Genomic DNA, 18,898 nt, shown 5'->3' on the forward strand with positions numbered 1-18,898 from the left:
AATTCTTTGGTTGTTCTGTTTCCCTAGTACTTAGAAAAGTGTCATTCACATATCGAGTGCTAAATAAATCAATATGCTCAGAAAATTGAACCTTTGTTTCCAAATACAGTATTCCTTCATCTACATCCATACCACATGGAGGGGCCATCTCCAGTCATCCTGATCTATATCTTGCCACTGGACCCAGATGGCTCTGGAGGAGAAAATGAAGCTGGTGACTTTGCACAGCCCTACTTCACTTAAATCCAATTCTCTTGCAAGTCATGGCATCATATTCCTGATGTCATGGTCCTCTTTGAGAAGGAATGGCAAAACAGCTTAATAAAAGCTTTTTGGGTTGGACTGCATTAGAAATTTTGGCGAAAAGTAGCTCAGTTTGGAATGTGTTGGTGGTTGGGTGGGAAGAATACATGCAGAAGGAATTTCAGGGACTTTGTAGCCTCACCCAATAGGTAAATAATTTAGCAGTAATATAGAATGAATAATTTTCAATCCTACCACTGCTGCCACCTTGAATCCCCATAGAACATGTGTGTTTTCAACCAACTATTTGGCCTCACTCTCTGTTTTATTCCATGGGATTTTAATATGTAGGAGGCTGAAGAGATAATGGATTCTAGCTCCTGTAAAAGCTGAAAAAAAATGCCATGGCACAATTTTTCACGTTGTACTTATTGGCATCTAGTTTATAGGAACAAATGGAATAGGCATTTCTGAAAGGGAAATGTAAACATGACATTAGATTTTGGTGCCCCAGTTTCATGGCTGCTGGGAACTGACAGCAACTCCATAAAGGTTAAACATGTGTGTTTTGGACTGTCAGTAAAATTAAGTCTTCCACCAAGTGCGTGGTACTGCAGAAGACAAAGGTTTATCTATGTGAATAAACTGAATGTACAGCTCAATACATTTATGTTTGTAGAAGTCTTTAAAGCATTATAAAGTCTGGCGAATTACAATAAAAATGCAGATGGAGCTATCAGAACCATCAAGCTGCCTGCTTGTATTCAGAGGCTCTCCAGAGCTGGCAAGGTGATGTCAGGAAAGTTAAACTTGAAGAATGAGGCTTGGTTTTCTAAATGAGATCAGGGAAAAAGGAAGGAAAGTTAATAGGAGAAATCAAGACTGAAACAATCAACATTACTGGTCTGTTTACCATGGAGACTAAAAATCATATCTTTCTGCCATATTCTAAAATTGCTCTGTCAAGAAATTCACATTGTTGGACACTTTTAAAAATTTTATTTACCCTTTAATACACCTGCTGTTAGTACAACTTTTCAGTATTTGAAATTATATTGTTGTTAATACAAAATAGGAATCTACCTCTATGCTTCTTGCTAGCAAAATGTCCAGTAAAGATTGCCTTTCCACGATGCTTTTGGAAAAAGAGCCCAAATCCTTCTTGTTGTCTTGTTGCATGGATATAATGACTTCTGAGAATCTGGAGTGCCACCTCTGTTTGAAGAATTAATTGGGGAAAAATGCAAAAATACATCATTAAAATTCACAGCTAGCCCTAGGTGGATAATTTTTCATCCGATCTCCTTTGTAAGAGCCTGCAAGTGCCAGATATAAGTATGTCTGTATGTATATATGTATATATATATATATGTATACATATATATATTATATATTTATGAACATCTTTACCCCCTCCATAATGAAAGCTGTTTACAGATACTATTGACATTTTTCATGGAAACTGATGATTCTTTTTACCTGTTTTTTCACATTTTCTGACTTTTACCTTCATTGTCTTCCTGGAATTGGCTTTTCCTTTCTGTAGTGATTGTGCAATGAGATACTCAAAACCATATATAGTGTCATAGTTTTAGAGCTAGAAGGGATGTCAGAGGTCACCTAGTCCAATTCCTTCATCTTACAGATGAGGAAACTGAGGCTCAGTGAGGTTGACGTGACTTGCCCAGAGTCACACATTTAATACGTGGGAGAGCTGGGATTTGAATCTGAGTCTTCTGTCTCTGAATTCAATGTTCCTTCCACTATACCATGTCCCATAAAGCAGCTAATACTTGCACGTTTGGAGGAAAGGGAGCCATTTATATGTTCAGACTGATCTTTACAGACAGCAAGATATGTCTTTTCAGATTTACCTGTACTGGCAGACATCTGGGTATTGTATATTAATATTAATGTCCTCTGCCACTGAAGCCTTACTGTGATTTGTCATCAAGGCATGGGAGTGACACTGGGTTCTTGAAGGCAATGTCAGTAGAGTAGAAGTTCTGAAAAGTCCCACCAAGACGATGGAACTACCAGTGCATGTCAGTAGGCCTGGCAATAGATGGTATGTCTAAATTCTGAGATCCAGACTAGTGTAGATGAAGAGGTCCTTCAGCAGACAGCTGGCTACCAGCTGCTTTTGATTTGCATCCACGACAGCTCCTGGAGGGCTTTTTGCCAAGTCGGGAGAGGGTTGAGAATTGCATCCCTGGGCAGGGTTCCCCTGCTGGCTGAGTCAGACATTCTCAAAGTGTTGAAACATTAAGGTATGTAGTCTAGGAACTTCTTTATGGGGGATGGAAAGGTGGAAGGCAATTCCTCATATGACTTATTGGTGGCATGGAATTTTCTGTCCTTAAATACTGTTGTCATTAAGCTATTTATGATATAATATTTTCTTCATCACATCAGCATTTCTCACTGCAAAACACTTTTAGAGAAAGCAACCCTTTGGCACAGTATAAGCCAGGACTGAAATCTAGAATATGTTTACATTTAAAAAAAAAGTATATAAACATCACTGTGCTTCAAGAATATAAAAAATTGGTTATACTTCTTTGTGAATTAATATCTAAATATGTGAAATATGTTCTGGAATGCAATTAATACTCTGAACAGAATGGAGATAGTTCATTTTACCTGATCTCCTCATTCCCACAAACTTCCAGTGCCTGATCCTGAACCATTTGGAAACCCAAACTGTATAACAGGAGGACATAGGTGGCTTCAACTTGGAAATTATAAAATGAAGGCAGAGGAAGATGTAACTCTCTGCAAAACCCTACTTCTATTGATTGGTATTTGCTATTCCCTAAGTCATTTCATCTTTAACTAGAGCATATCCTCTTGGGTTTCCTCAGAGAAACATTTAAAGCTTATTATCTTCATTAAGAAAACATTACATTCTTGTTACTTTTTTGCTTTAATACTGTACAAATTATGTATCTACTATATTATTTTCAAGATAGCTTCTGACATAATATTTCAAAGATGCTATTTACTAAAATGCTATTCCACAGTATAAGAAAGCATTAAATGGTGTTATTTAAGGAATGAATTAGGTTAGTATTACAAGCGTTTTTCCCATCTCTTTATATTTTTCTTTTCTTCTTCTTCCTCTTATTCCCTGTCCCCTTTCCTACTTCGACTTATCTCTTTCTCTGCCATTTTTCCTCTGTCTCTCTTTTTTCCTCTTTTGCCTCATTTGGCCTGTCTATACTTTTTTCTTTCTCTCTCTCTTTCTTTTTGATGACTTCTCCATTTGTAATATAATACAGTGATTTCTTTTAAGCGAATGTCATATTCTAACCTCTATCCTCTGCAAATGCTTTAGGATTCAAGTGCAATGGAACCTAAATAAAATACATATATACCTACACATATACCCACCAAAACAATCAGTAATTCACAGTTAGCATAAGTATGGGAAATAAGAGTCTGTTAACACTAGGTTCATGCTACATTATTCACTTAAGTATGAAATTATTGTAGGAGAGGAAATATTGAATCATAAGTTTTATGACTAGTATCCCAGTCATCTGATGGTTGCTCTAAGCCAAATTGATTAGCTTTTTTTAATTGCTTAATTTTTTTTAATCTATGCTCAGAGAACTTCTATATGAATGGAGCCGACTAATAAGAGAGAGAAAGAGACACAGAGCACCAGATAGGTTGCCTACATAGTAGTAAGTCTTGGTCATTTGGGATAATGCTACCATGAAATAAATTATTATTGCAAAGGAGATAACAGGTAACAAAGTGAATCAAAAACACTGGAGATAGGCAGCAGCTTATTCATAGACTTTGGTTATTCTCTTAATTGAACTTTATGGGAGGTGGAGGCATGAAAGAAAGCTCAGAAGTTATGCGGTTTGGTTTATTTGGAGAACAGCAGGTTGGCCTTGCTCTTCATCAGACTGTTCTGTCTCTCCAATGGTGAGTCTGTAGTGGTCATCATGGTTCTTTTGAGAGTATTCTTGGGCCATTTCAAACTCTTCATCTTCAACAATTGACAGCTCAATGTTCTTTGTTGCTGGGTTGCTCTCTCTTGTGATAGGCTTCTCCTGAACATCGCTGGCTGTATTCTCTTCCACCTGAGCTGCAGGGAAAGATGTGTCTGAAGGGGCCTCAGTGAAAGAACTCTCTTCATTCTCAGTCAGTGCCTGATCACTGGCTGGTGTCTCCACCCGCTTGGTCTCTTCTTCAGCAGGACCCTCTCCTTCATGATCTTTCTTCCGACCAAAAGTAAGGGGGGATACTTTGAAAGGGGAGCTTTTCCCTGAAGATGTTTTCTGGTGGTTGGTGGTGAAAGATTTCTTAATCTTCTCCCTCCTCTCCACAGATACAATCTTTGTGCCCAACTTGTTCATTTTTTTCTCAATATTTTGGCGAGAAAAGGCTTTCTTGAGGCTATCCACTTTCTTGAGACTTGATCTTTTTAGTTTCTCTGCCCTACTTTCTTCCGCCTTTTCCTCAGTACTGTCTTCCAGGGCATCCTCTTCATTAGGCATTTCATCATCTGATGACAGGTTCACTGTATGCAAGGTCTCTTCCAGGGACTTGTTCTCATCCACAGACTCTTCCTTTTCTTCGGATATGCTGGGAACAGGCTCTTTTGCAAACACACTGGTGGGGATCTCATTTTCTTCCTGAAAAAGAAAAGCTGATAATAAACATTTCATAGTCAATGCCATATACACTTTGCAAACAGTGTTCACTCCTGAACCATGTTACTGTCTCTTGACAACTGATGGAAACCATTGCCTTTTTTCTGTTGCATCAATATGCATAGACAGCAAAAGGTCATTCTAAACTCATTGACCCATTCTCCTCTGCCTGGTGAGTGGAAATGCTTCCATATTCATAGGATGAGATGATGGATTCAGAGTTAGAAGGGACCGATTATCTTAACTATCATCCCTGTTTTATAGATGAGGAAACTGAGGCCCAGAGAGGTTAGGTGACTTGCCCATCACCACACAGGCAGTAAGTGTGAGGGAATTGAGGGGATTAGGGCAACAGCTGGTTAATTGTGGGAATTGAATGAACCAAACTGATGCCATCTTGTGACTCAATTTTAGAGCTAGCTCAATTTCCTTTCTATTCAATTATGAGTCTAGTCCAAATTCTGTCCTGTAAGAAAACTTTATTCAGTTTTGAGAATTGAAAGAAAACCTTATTGCAATGTTTGAAGCTAGCCCTGCATGGCTGGGAAACTGGACCACCTCTCCTTAGTGCTTAGAGACCCTTAACTAAGGACCTAGGTTATGCTGATCAGAAACCTGGTCAGATCCAAAGACGGATGAAAGAAGTTTTCTCACAACTGTAGATCTCAAATAACTGAAATGTCTTTTCTGAAGCTTGGCCCCATACTGATCAATCAGTTGTTTCTATGTTTATAGGCACTTTGGGGAGTAGGATATCCCCTTTTTTGATTTCAGGAATTGTACCTATTCACTCTCCCCTCCCAATTTGGAAAGTCTCTAATCTTTCATCCAATTAGAAATCAGATTATGTAATGTTTCCTTTTAATTAATTGAGGCCCAGGCCTCAGCTGAGGAAGGGGCCTGATCCCAGTTTGTTGGGCAATTGGCATACATTGCTTAATAAATCAATATGCTCAGAAAATGGAACCTTTGTTTCCTTAGTCATCTCATATTTTGTATGTCACAAGTGGAACAACTGAGATTTGAACCCAGCTTCCAAATCAGCACTATTTTTATTGTAGGACACTATCGCATAATGGATTTGAACCTAACTCAGGTTGACTCCAATATTATTCTCAGAATATTTAGACATAAGAGCTGAGCAGTGAGATAACTTCAGCATTTTTATTTAAGTAGAGAAGGTATCACATTTACTATGTTGGAAAAAGTACTCTCAGAAGGAGTTGTAGATTGAGTTCCAGAAGTTCTAGCCTGGTTCTGCTATTAGATATGTTAGATTAGTAATTAATTGTACATGTTAGTTATTTAGTGCCATTAATTAGATATAATTTGGCACTCAGCATAGTGCCTGGCACATAGTAGGCACTTAATAAATGTGTATTGACTGACTGGCTGATATATGACTTGGAGAAATTACAAAAAACTGCAAAAACTACTTTTCCTTTTAGTATTATATGTTCATTAATCTGGAAAGAACTCACTTTAACTTATTTTAATTTAGATCTTCAGAGGAACCTAACAAAATAGGTCAATTGACTCTATTGTGATTTAAAATATGTTTAGTTAGGTGGTTGGTTCACTGGTGATTATGTTTAGCCTTTTGCCATAAATTAGGACCATAAATAAAATCTGGCATTTATAATGGCTCCTTTAAAATAACTTATTTTTATTATTATTTTTTAAATTGCATGGTATAACTTTTTTTAGTGTTTAGGCACATATAGGAAAATTCTCCTATGATTTTTCCATTATGTTTCACCTTTGAATGGTAAGGTACAATCTCAGATCTGTGGCTCTGATAGACCATGTTAGGAGAATGGGATTCCACACACATCGTTTATATGAAGCAGTTAGTTGGTACGGTGGGTAGTACACTGGAGCTAGAGTCAAGAAGATCTGAGTCTGAATCCTGCCTCAAATACTTTACTAACTACGTGACCTGGGGCAACATCTCTTGGCCTTAGTTTCCTTATTTGTAAGATGGGGATAAGGATAATAACTACATCACAGGATTGTTGGATCAAGTGAGGGAACATATGTAAAGTGCTTTCCAAACTTTAAAGCACTATATAAAATGCTAACTATTTGGGGTGGGGAGTGGAATTCTAAAATGTATGGTACAGAGGTCAGAAGAACAAAGCTACTTTGCTATTTTGACTAACTGGTTTGATAACCTGGAAGTCTTGGGAGAAAGGAGATTACAGAGTCATAAAAGTTCCTGGGGATCTTAGTTTTGAGGAGGGGACCTAGGAAAGGCAGATGACCACCAGGACAGCAACTTGAGACCCCATTGTAAAGATACTGATGTAAATAGTCAGGGGGTCTTAGAGCTAAGAATAAATTAGCAAGAGAGCTAATGGTGGTTAGGGGTCTAGGTGTCAATAAAGGAAGACTCTGTATGTAAGGATTTGTCTGTGATGTAAGCAGAAATCTAAGCAGTGGGCTATAAATATCTTCCCTAAACAGTTTAGCTGTATCTGCATCCTTGAGCATATTAATTCAATATTTTTCCTCCTTTCACTTCCAACAAAATGATTGCTATTAAAATTGTACTTTTACAAAGAAGCAAAACACTTGATCTTTCTGCTTTTCTCCTTAATGTACATTTTGCAAGACTAGTTATAAAATGCAAGATGAGTTTATTTTTCAAGATTTTTCAACTTTCAACTTTTCTGCCCTTTTCATTGTCTTTCTTCAGCTTTAAGAAAACTGATTGGTTTGGCACTTTGGGAATTATTCATGTAACACCAACTAACTGTGGGATAGAGGCAGGAGGAAAAATAATTCCATTCTTCTGTAAGGAGAAAGGGCATGTTATGCCACAGTTCTCTGATGCTAACTATAAAAATAAATTGAGGGAGAACAGAGATAATCCAAAAGGAATTGAATGTGTTTCTGAGTGACTGAAAGGGAGATAGGTATACTTGGCAAACCTTGGCCATTGCAAGTATTTTGATATGACTATGGGCTCTGTGTGTTCTGCTCATATTGATTATTGTTAATATAGTCACTTTTTGAGATTATTGTGAAGATAAATTTGCTTTATTGTGAGAATTTGTGGGGCGCCGGGTGGAAGGCTTCAGAATATTTCATTTCAAAGCAGGGAAAACACTGATATCTTGTTCAAATGATTTGAGTGGTCTTAGACAGCCTTTCTGTCTTCTTTCCTCCACTCTCCTCCTCTTGCCTTTCTCTAGGTTTTAATAAGTAGTAGGTATGGTTTTTGAGTTAGAGATGATTACTGAGATGGGTGGGAGATAATATTTTGTGCTTCAAACAGCAGGTGGAATGGAAAGAAATAAGCATTTATTAAGTGCCTATTGTATACCTGGCATTGTGCTCAAAGTGCTCTATAAATATCTCACTCCATCCTCACAACAACCCAGGGAAGCTAAGTGCTATTATCATCTTCGTTTTACAGCTGAGGGAACTGAGGCAAACACAGGTTAAGTGAATTGCCCAGGGTCACACAGCTAATGAGGTTTAGGTCTTTCTGACTGTAGGCCCAGCACTCTTATCTACCTCACCACCTAGCTGCTTCTAGATTGGTCCATTTTGGTTTTTCTTTCTGCCTAATGGATAAGGGAATTCCTGTTTAGCTCCTACTTAAGATATCAACTCTTGAGAGCATTGTCCCAAGATTTCCCCTTCCTTGGAGTTCTCCATTCTTAATCACTGATCGTTGCCTTTCCAAGGTGATGTCTTCTCTGTGCGACTTCACATTTTGCCCAGGTTTCAGTAAACAAAATATTCTCATTCTCATTTTCTCTCTCTCTCTCTCTCTCTCTCTCTCTCTCTCTCTCTCTCTCTCACTCTCTCTCTCTCTCTCTGTCTCTCTCTCTGCCCTCCCTCCCTTCTCTCTCTGTGGATTTATTTGCTTCTCTGTATGTATGTGTGTATATATATATATAGTACTATATGCACCTTATTTTAGAAAAAATCAGATTAATTCAGGAGATAACTGATACTTCCTAGCTATGTGACCATGAATAAGTCACCTAGCTTGTGCAATGATGATATAATACCTGTATAACCCATCTTACAGGGTGGTTATAAAGATCCAGTGAGGTAATATATGTATTTTGTTTTGTAAATCTTAAATATCTTCACAAAGTTCAGCTATTATTATTAACCTTTGACTGATATTTCAGTAGTGCTTTCAACCTTGCCAAGGATTTTTCGTTCTCTCATTTGAGCCCTACAGAACCTCTGTGAGACAGGTGCTATAGGTGTCATTATCCTCAATTTACAGATGAGGAAAGTGAGAGGCTCAGCAAATTTAAGTGACTTGCCACTGCCATTGCTAGTAAGTGGAATTTGAACCCAGGGCTTTAGCACGCCATCATTTATACCACCCTGCTTCATCAACTCTCACTAGAATTTTGATCTCTTTGAAATTGCCTCAAATATAGGCAGAGTGTGTGACTGTTAGGGGGTCACTGGTTAGCAGCTTGGAGGGGTCTCAGAAACACAGGAAGTAGCCAGCAAATTGGCTGCTAGATTCATTTTCAAGGAAATCTTGGGTTTTCAATTGCTGCTACGGATGCTGTGACTATTGGCCTCAACCCTTCATGAAGATACTTGTGTTTTTTGTTTCTTTTTTCAAATGGAGAGAGAATTAAAATACATCTCAAACATAAATGAAAGGTGTACTTGAAGTATGAAAACTGGAAAGAATGGAAAGCACTCTTGAGAAGCAGCATTTTAACCTCCACTTTAGCTTGTTTGCTCCTTTCATTGATTTACTTGAACTAATAGTCTTAACCGTAGATGTGAGTGAGTGTTCACTCACCTAGAGCTGGCCAAAGTACTGGGCATTTCTTCTTGGCTTTAATCCCATTGGGGGCAAAGCATGATGAAACATAGGTACACCTCTGTGATCGCAGTCATTCTGTGTCTAACACTGGAAAACTGGATAGTCTGGTATTCCAAAAATGTAGATGGTTTGATGGGAGCCAGGAGCCGCACTTTCTGCAATGGACCATGTGGTCCCTGGGGAATGACTTAAGATCTCTTTCTCTCATTTGCTACATTCATTCTAGGGATGTTATATTACACATAGGGGATTTGAGAATCATAGTTTTATGCCTGGAATGTTACTGGTATTTAACGATCTGCAAGCACTATTCCAAAAATAGTAAAAAAAATACTCATTTCATATACGGAATTCAATTCAGTGCACTTGTATTATTTAGACCCTGTTTTTTTTTAAAAGCAGAATGTAGTGGAGAGAAGCCCAGCCTTCAAGTGAGAAAGATCTGCATTCTAGTCCTGCCTATCATACATTTAAGGTGAGTGACCATAAGCAAGTCACTTTATATCTCAATACCACAAACAACTTTCTAAGACTCTATAGGCTGCAAAGAAGTTGGTGATCTGTTTTGGTAGAAGGAGTTTCCACACTTAGAGTTCTCTAACAATGAAGTTATAAGTCTTCATTGTGTCTAACTCCTAAAATGGACAAAATACCAGACATGCAAATATGAAAAAAAATTCATAATCTCTGTCCTCAAGGAATCTATTATCAGCTACCATTTGGTTTCTTTTGAAATGTTTGTACCTTTTTCTAGCTTGTCTTTATTTTTGTCTTTATATGTAAAGCAAATGGCACAGCGCCTTGCACAAAGTAGGTGCTTAATAAATGTCTGTTAAATTAAATTGAATCACGGTATGGATTACAAGGAGGATAAAATCATTGGTCAGAATCTTCCTCATTCCTTAGAGAGCTAACTGTAAAATTAATAAGGCACACGTACAACATGCAGGGATCATTGCTGAGCAGTCTTCTATCTTTTGGAGAATTGAAATTTCATCACGTTTTGCTGTTGCCATTCAATTTTTAAAGGTCATTTGTTAAATACTTTGTTTCATTAAAATAATTAATGTTAATTATATAAAATCCAAACCATGTTGAATAATTTTTAATAATAATAATAACTTATGAAAGCTCCATAAGGCTAGCAAAATTTCATATATATGTACACATACATAAAAATTATCTCATTTGATACATCAAACAATCCTGGGAGATAGGTACTATTATCGTCACCTCCATTTTACAGATGAGAAAACTGAGGCAAGAGAGGTTAAATGACTTCAGCTTAAGGTCACCCATCTAGCAAGTGTCTGAGGCTGTATTTGAACTCAAGAAGTCTTTCTGACACTAAATAGAGTATTGTTTGCATTGTGCCAACCTGCTCCAAGGAGAAAAGTGAAATAATAATAATAATAATAATAACTACCACTTGAGGAAATTGAGGCAATCGAGGTTAAGGGACTTCTCCAGAGTCACACAGATATAAGTATCTGAGACCAGATTTGAACTAAGATCTTCCTGTCTATCGGCCCAGTACCTAGCCATCTCAGCCCACCACAATGAAACATTAGACCCTGTTTTGTCTTTATTTGACCATTCAAGTATGTGTTTTATTACTAGTAAATTTACTTCCTTCAAGTCTCAGCACTTTTCCTCGCCCTGGTTTGCTCATCTAAATAATGATACCCATCCAGAGCCTGGAGGAATAGGAGGGTGGGCCTAGATGATTTCCGGGGTCACTTCCAACATCAACATCCTGTATGATTCTGTGATCTACACATAACATCATCTACCCCTACGAAACAACTAGGCAAAAATCACAAATTAACTTCTATGGTAAACTAATAATTGATCTTATGTTTCATGTAATAGCTCACATTGGGGCAGCTAGGTGGCTCAGTGGATAGAGTGCCAGGCCTGGAGTCAGGAAGACTCATCTTGCCAAGTTAAGATTTGACCTCAGACACTTAATTAGCTGTGTGACCCTGTTTGCCTCAGTTTCCTCATCTGGAAAATGAGCTGGAGGAACAAAGGGCAAATCACTCCAATATCTTCACCAAGAAAACCCAAATGAGGTCACGAAGAATCAGACATGAAGGAAGAATAACTGAATAAATAGCCAAATGCCTAGAATTTAAAACACATTGAAGAATATTTTTCATCTGTGTAGTTTAAACTTATATAGCTACAAAACAAAGGATTGATATTAATTTTAAAAGGTTGCATCCAAGTTTCTAGTATATGAGATGATGTAAAAACATTTTCTGGGGTGTATCAACCATAATCAGTTACTCACATAAAGAGCTGCAGGCCAGAGCTGACATTCTGTAAATATAAATAATAACAGAGACAACTAGGGTTTGGTTGAGCTTAGAAATGAAAAGAGTATCCAGCATTCCCAGGCTCAAAATTCTATTATGCAGATGTCGATCAATGAGATTAATCATCTAGGCGCAGAACATATAAAGGTATGTACATGACTGAATTTTTCTCTTTCAACTAGCTGTGCTAATGTAAGAGATTTAGAGGATGTCCCTTGGATAGAGAGGACATAATTTTTTAAAAAATCTGCTTTTGAGAGGCCTACAGTCCAAAGTAGTTTCCCCAAATTTTTATCTTATATGTTGATACAAAATAATGAATGTTTAAATATACTTAAGAGAAGGTATATTTGCTGGTTTCTCAATTCTTCCACAATATTCCTATTGCAAATAAATAGAAACTATTCTCTTCTTTTTTTCAATGTCATAATTTTATGAATATGCAGGTTTAACTTGTCTGTTAATGATCTAGTTTTCTCTCCTGTATTTGAAAACACTTAAAATGTGCTTTAAAAATCATTTCTATGATCTTAAATTGACAACTTTTGGTTACTCAGCTAACTAGAGGCTTCTTTTTGATCTTTCTAATTAAAAGTGAAATATTTTCATCCTATAGAGTTGGAACAGACTTGCCTAGAAATGCACTGTGCTTCCATCTGCTAGTAAGCAAACTAAACAGAAAAGAACAGTATTGCTCTCTCTTTGGTATTTGAATCTTGGTCATTGATTTAGAGATGGTAGTGACTTTAATGGTCATCTAGATCAACCACTTTATTTTACAAGTGAGGAAAGGGAAGATTGAGAGTAAAGTGGCTTGTCCAAAGTCACATAGACAAGTAATTAGCAGAGCTAGAATTCAAACCCAGATCCTTTGATTCTCAATCCAATATTCTTTCTATTGTACCACACTGCCTCTTCACTGGTATTTTACTTATGGTGTGTGTGTATGTGTGTGTATATGCATGTATATGTACATATATATGTATATGCATATGTGTCTACAGACACACATGCATGTGCGTATACATACATACACTCATGCATACACATATATTCATCAGAAAAAATTTTGGGCTATTTCCAAGAAAGAGGAACACTAACCAAATTTAACTAGGTTTTTAAATGTGATAAGTTTAAGGGTGAAATACATCTTTTAAGAAATGCACAGCTGTGATTTCCTAGGATAAAAAAAATAACCTTTTACAAATGTATTTTGGAAGGATTGTGTGCTTTTAGTGAAGTTTCTGAGTCTACGGAGTCACAGTAGGACTTCACAAATGATAAATTTAATGCTGTGTTAGTGATCCTGAATGCACTCCAAAGAGCCATAGGTTTTTCTTTTCTGACTCTTTTCTTTTATTTGTACATTAAGTTCTTTTCTTAAACCAGAAAATTAGGGGTTTGGAATGGAGGAAGGAGAAAAATATAGCATGAAGTTTGAGTGCTTTAAAAATGGCAAAAATTACAAACCAAGTAAAAAAATTTATGATTGTATTTGATGCATTAAGCCTTTTAAAATCAATACATTTGGGGTTTTCATTTTTGTAGCAATAACCTGCCCCCACATGCTCTGCCCAGGGCCCTCTTCTCTGTTCTCCCTATACACTTCCTCTTGTTGATCTCCTTAGATCTCTTGGATTTGATTATCTTCTTTATACAGTGGACTCCCTAATGCGTAAATCAAGTGATAATCTCTCTCCTGAGCTTCAGTTCTACATCATTGATTACCTGCCCATTGATTTTCTGCTAGACAACTTCACCCGGATATCGTATAGGCACCTGAACCTCAGCATGTTTAAAATGGAACTTACTGTGTTCTCTAACTCACACACTTCCCCCTGCCCCATTTCCAAGCTTCCTGATTCCTGTTGAGAGCACCATGATGCCAGCCTTTCAGTTTGCCACTCTGGGCCCATCCCTGACTCTTTTCTCTTCCTCAGTCTCTATATCCAATCAGTTGCTGAGTCTTAATAACTGTATGTTCAGAACAGTTCTCTTGTATATGCGCTTTTCATTCATATAGTCACTACCCACCCCCTACATCAGGACTCCTTTACCTCTTGCCTGGACTATGTAGAGAGCCCCCTAATTGGTGTTCCTGCTCAAAGCTTGTCCCTTCTCTCTTATTGTCCAGAAAGCACGGAAGTGACCACACCACTTTCTTGTTCAATAATATTCAAGTCTCATGCCCTCACCCCTTCCTCCCCATTGCCTTTAGGATAAAATATAAACCCTTCCCAACATGGCTCCAACCCGCCTTAACAGATTTAGTTGGCATTGTCGACCTTCGTGTACTTCATCATGTATCCAACCTGACCTAGTTGCCATTCACCGAATGCAGCATTTCCTCTCCTGTCCACCCTGTCTTTGTACAAGTAGTCAATGCACTCTCTCATCGACCCTGCCTCTTAGCATCATGTGCTTCCTTCAAGGCTTCCTTTATTTCCCACCTCCCTCTAGAGGCCTTTCCTGGGGGTGCCCCCTCCGTCCCAGGGGTCGGTGCTCTTTTTCATCTTTAACGATCTTGTATTTATCTGTGCTGGTACTGCCCCTCAGTAGAATGTCCCTGTTAAAGAAAGGCAGGGACTTTCATTTTTAACATTATATTTCCAGTACCCGGCGTGGTGTTTGCGTGTAGTCAGAACTTAATGTGTGTGTGCTGTGTCTGTTGCAACTGCCCTACACCGTGCTTTGAATACTTCATTGGAGGGGGTGGCCCCGGAATTTTGCAGCAAATGGGATCATGTAGATCAACTTGACAGATGCTAATGCAGTAAGGTAACATTAGTACAATGCATGGCATGGTCTTGGGAGGGGGTGAAAAAGCCCAAACCAAATAAGCAACACCCTATAAGAATGGATGTCTGGAGATCCTGGGTAGGGTGTGTTCAATCCTTCAGTGAAGGACCTTACTATTGACCATGTGAAGGGCAGCTGGGATTTCTGGGTAGAAGAAGCTCAGACTCCCATGGCATGGTTCCTGGCCCAGCATACCTAAGTGGAAGAGAGAACACGCAGAGAGGCAACCTGGCGTCCTGTGTCAAAGGACCTGGCTTCCCATCTCTGCAATTAACTTGGTGCAACCCTGGGCAAGTCACTCAATCCTTTTAGACCTTAGCTTTTAAACAATAATGTTATTCAAGGAGACATCTAACTCTGAAGCCTTGGAAAAGAAGAGTCCCTTTCCTCTAAAGAGCTGCTTGATTTGTGATTAGCAGAGGGTCCTTTGGGGAGTTTTTCTTGTTTGGGGACTCTGAAATAGTTTGTTTAGTTAAAAGTCAAGACTGTGCAAAGGGGCAGTATTCTGTCACCTAGAAGTACCTTTGCCATGGACTTTGGCATGGGAGTTGGGGGGAAGGGGAGGATTTTCTTCCTGTGGTAGCCAAATACCAGGATTTGAAATGACCAGTTTGTACTGGGTCCCTTTAAATTCAGCCTTGGGCCTGAGGGCCCCAATGTGGTTCCTACTCACAATGTGAAGTATTCTAACCACTTCAGACTGCTATTTCACACCTGTCACTCTAATGTCACAAGTGCCAGGAGACTATGCCAGGTCTGGAGCAACACCCCAAACCTGTTTTAGGCAGCTAAGCAATTTCCCTTTCATGGCATCTTTGTAATTCTCCTGTGCTATTAACTGATCCTGGTTCCTCGGAAGCCTTCTTGGACTGGCAGTGGTGTATGTAGTCCAGGGAAATGTGACTTTTCCCTGCTAAGTAAATCCATTGTGTTTTCCCACTCCAGAGACGGGATGGAAGGCAATCTCTGCTTCCCACTATGGAAAGGGAATTTCCTTGGGTGACTCATTCAAATGGGTCTGTGCATGTTTGGCTTTGTTTAGAGATTGAGATTTAATTTCAGAAATGCCACAGGAGCTGAGATTTCTAATATCTTTGGGGGGTAATAAAGAAAGGATTTCACACGGCTTAAGAAGGGCCTAGTTAACTGTATCTGTTTCAATTCATCAGATACATGAAGAGTTATTTCATTTGCATTAAAAGCTGAAAAGTTTCTGGACTGAAAAAAGCCTGGAAGGCACAGGAAGATATCTTCTGCCCAGGGCTTTACAATCCTAAACTGCAATTTGGGGAGGACAATGAGCCCGGAGATGGAGTCTTTCCTTTTATGGCGGGAAGAAGAATTGGGTTCCTATCTGGCAGAGCTCACTCATTTAGGCGAGGAAGGCTCCCTCGGTTTAAATCCAATTTTCTATGTCTCTCTCCAGTGATGAAGGCTCTCCCTGTGTGCATTTCACAATCAAACTGTTATAGCCTCCCTCCAGGACAGTTCTGCAATCCTTCCTTATTAACATGGTCACAACTAGACAGCCCTGAGGCTCTGGTGGCATTGACTCTAGTTGGCTGTGTGCTGTCTGTGTTTAGTTAGGCGGAAGAACTTCCAGCACTGGGCAGGGCAGCCCCTGGATCATAAATGCCCATTTCTTGTCCAGATAATATCACATGCCCAACCTCCCCCTCCCCAAATAGCCACTTGCTAGGATAATTGAGTCATTTATAGAGGTGCTGCATTTTGGGTTGTGATTTTTTTTTTCCTGACTGGACTTTTCTCTCAAAAGCATTGCTTTGAAGGGGTCTATATTTCAAAAGACTGACTATTATGTAAGCATGTTTGGCCTTTGTTTTAAATTGTCATTTGGGACATCTGACCAACGAAATGGATATCCAGGGTTTGCAAAGAGTTGTGCTATCAGTTATCAAAAGGTCATTTACTAAAAAGGGAAACAAAACAATTGTCCAGGCTATTAACAAAACTCAGAGAAAAAGGAACAGTTTGAGAGATGGGGGAGGGAGTTGAGTTTGCATGTTTGTTTTAAAGAAACCAGGTATTTTAATGGGAACACAGTTCTTGATAGTCTGGTCTCCTACCTCAAAACTCAAATCACTGTCATGTTTCCAATGAGTAGTTGAAACAATTGTGAGAATTTGTCTCCTTGATAAAAATTCCCTGAGTATCTCCTCATTCACTTTTCATAGCAGCAACAGGAAATATTAATAGATAACTGAATTTCTCTTGATTAACTTGTACAGTCACAAAATGTATCAGATACTTTCAGGTTTTTACTTTCAGACCCAAACTCCCTATTTGCTAGACTGGATTGGCCCAGAGCTAGGCAGTAAGATGCACAAGCACAGACCGGGGAAAATCAAGTTCCTGTGGACAGATTGTATATTAGGTACTGAAGGGCAACAAAGGACAGTGGAGTGTGTGTGTGATGAGAGTCAGAAAGAGATAGAGGTAGGGTTGATGTAAAAAACATATCTACATATGTATGTATATCAGAATAATGGATTACAGAGGAAATGATTATCACAGTGAAAAGAACATGAGATTTGGACCTAGAGGAGGTAGGTTCAAATTCTAGCTGCCTGTGTCACTACCTGTACACCTTGGGTAAGTCACTTAATTTCTTTGGGCCTCGGTCTCCACCTGTAAAATGATGGGAGGAGTTTAAATTGAATTAGCTGCAAGATTACTTCCAGGCCTAAAAACCTGTGTGATACTATGGAAAGGCCTCTAAATGGTTTGTCCAAATATGGTGCTTATGCATGCATATGTGTATGGCATGTGAACACACTTTTGTGCAAAGGTGTGAAAGAACATGGGAAGCACTAACCTGAAAGATGAGCACTTTAAAGTGGTTTCTCTTCAGCAGCTGGGCATGATTGTTCTCCAGCCTCTTCACCTGGGCACACTGGCGTTCCATGCGCTCCTTGACCTCTCGGGTGTTCGCACTGACTTTGCGGGATTTCTCCAAGAGTTTGCTGACTGTGTTGCTCGTGGAGGTCTGGTACTTGGACAGCTTAGTGAGGTCATTCTGGATGCCCTTGACGGAGCCCTCCAGGTTGATCTGCCGCTGCTCCATTTTGTGCTGGTTTTCCTGCACTGTGTCCAGCATGTTCACCAGCTTGTCCAGGAGGGTAAGCACTGTGACAGCGTTCACCTGGGAGCTCTCCCGGATCGACTCATCTGTGGTCGCACAGTTCAGGCTGGGACTTGGGGTGGACGATGGCACCAGGCTGGCATCTGATGCCTTTTTCTGGTGTGGCAGCACCTCTGGGCCAGGGTTGTCTCTAGACTGGAACTTTTCAGCTTGCACAGCATCTTCTCCCATGTTAGGAACAGTGAAATGTCTCTTCCCTACAAACAGGAGCCCCTTTCTCAGCTGGGCAGCACTGCCCTGAGAGGTGAGTGCAAAGGAAGCGCCTGCTGGTTGAGCTGAGCTGGGTTGAACTGCTCGGAGCACTACCCTTTCAGGACTGGCAGAGGTACAAGCAGGCAACAATTGGCTCAACTCTGATCATGGAAACTACATACCAGCTGCTCTTAAAGCCCCTACTCCACCCAGTGGGAGGTGAAAGCTAGAGCACTCCAAATTCTACTCAGCTTTTTAGATATACACAAACACTTCCCATCCCCTTCCTCTTCTGCACAAGCGACTTTGCCTGCAGGTTTAGCTTTGATTTCCTCCCCCACCCCACTTTTAATAAGCAGAATGCCATATTTCAATCGTGACCTCATCTAAAGGCGGAGAAAAACATTTTGACTTGGCCCGGTTCCATGGACTGCAATTGGCTGAAACCAGTAAACTTCTCACTGGCTGCTATGCTACGGATGCAACACAGAGCCGGTGTTTTTTTCCTGGATACAAATTATTGTAACGGAAAGTATTGTTTGCATTAGCCCCAGAATGGGCTAAGGAGCTTTTGGAGGGATGTTTCCTACTGAGGTGGGGAAGAATTTCAGGCTACCTTCAAGTTCATTTCGTTCAGGAATGTTTTCTTTGGGAGCTCCCCTTCTCTACAAGTGACAGAGATAACCCTGTGATT

General features: G+C 39.4%; 1 protein-coding gene across 1 annotated transcript; it reads right to left on the bottom strand.

Moving 5' to 3' along the window:
- Positions 1-1,222: 1,222 nt before the first annotated feature.
- CAVIN2 (caveolae associated protein 2) lies at positions 1,223-18,548 on the bottom strand. Its single transcript, XM_036745133.1, has 2 exons — positions 17,686-18,548; positions 1,223-4,895 (listed from the first exon to the last, which is right to left on the bottom strand). Exons 1-2 carry the CDS (start codon positions 18,181-18,183, stop codon positions 4,110-4,112), a joined length of 1,284 nt encoding a protein of 427 aa, XP_036601028.1. The 5' UTR covers positions 18,184-18,548; the 3' UTR covers positions 1,223-4,109.
- Positions 18,549-18,898: the final 350 nt, after the last annotated feature.

This window comes from Trichosurus vulpecula, chromosome 2 (genome assembly GCF_011100635.1).
Source record: "Trichosurus vulpecula isolate mTriVul1 chromosome 2, mTriVul1.pri, whole genome shotgun sequence".
In the NCBI taxonomy this organism is placed as follows: domain Eukaryota; kingdom Metazoa; phylum Chordata; class Mammalia; order Diprotodontia; family Phalangeridae; genus Trichosurus; species Trichosurus vulpecula.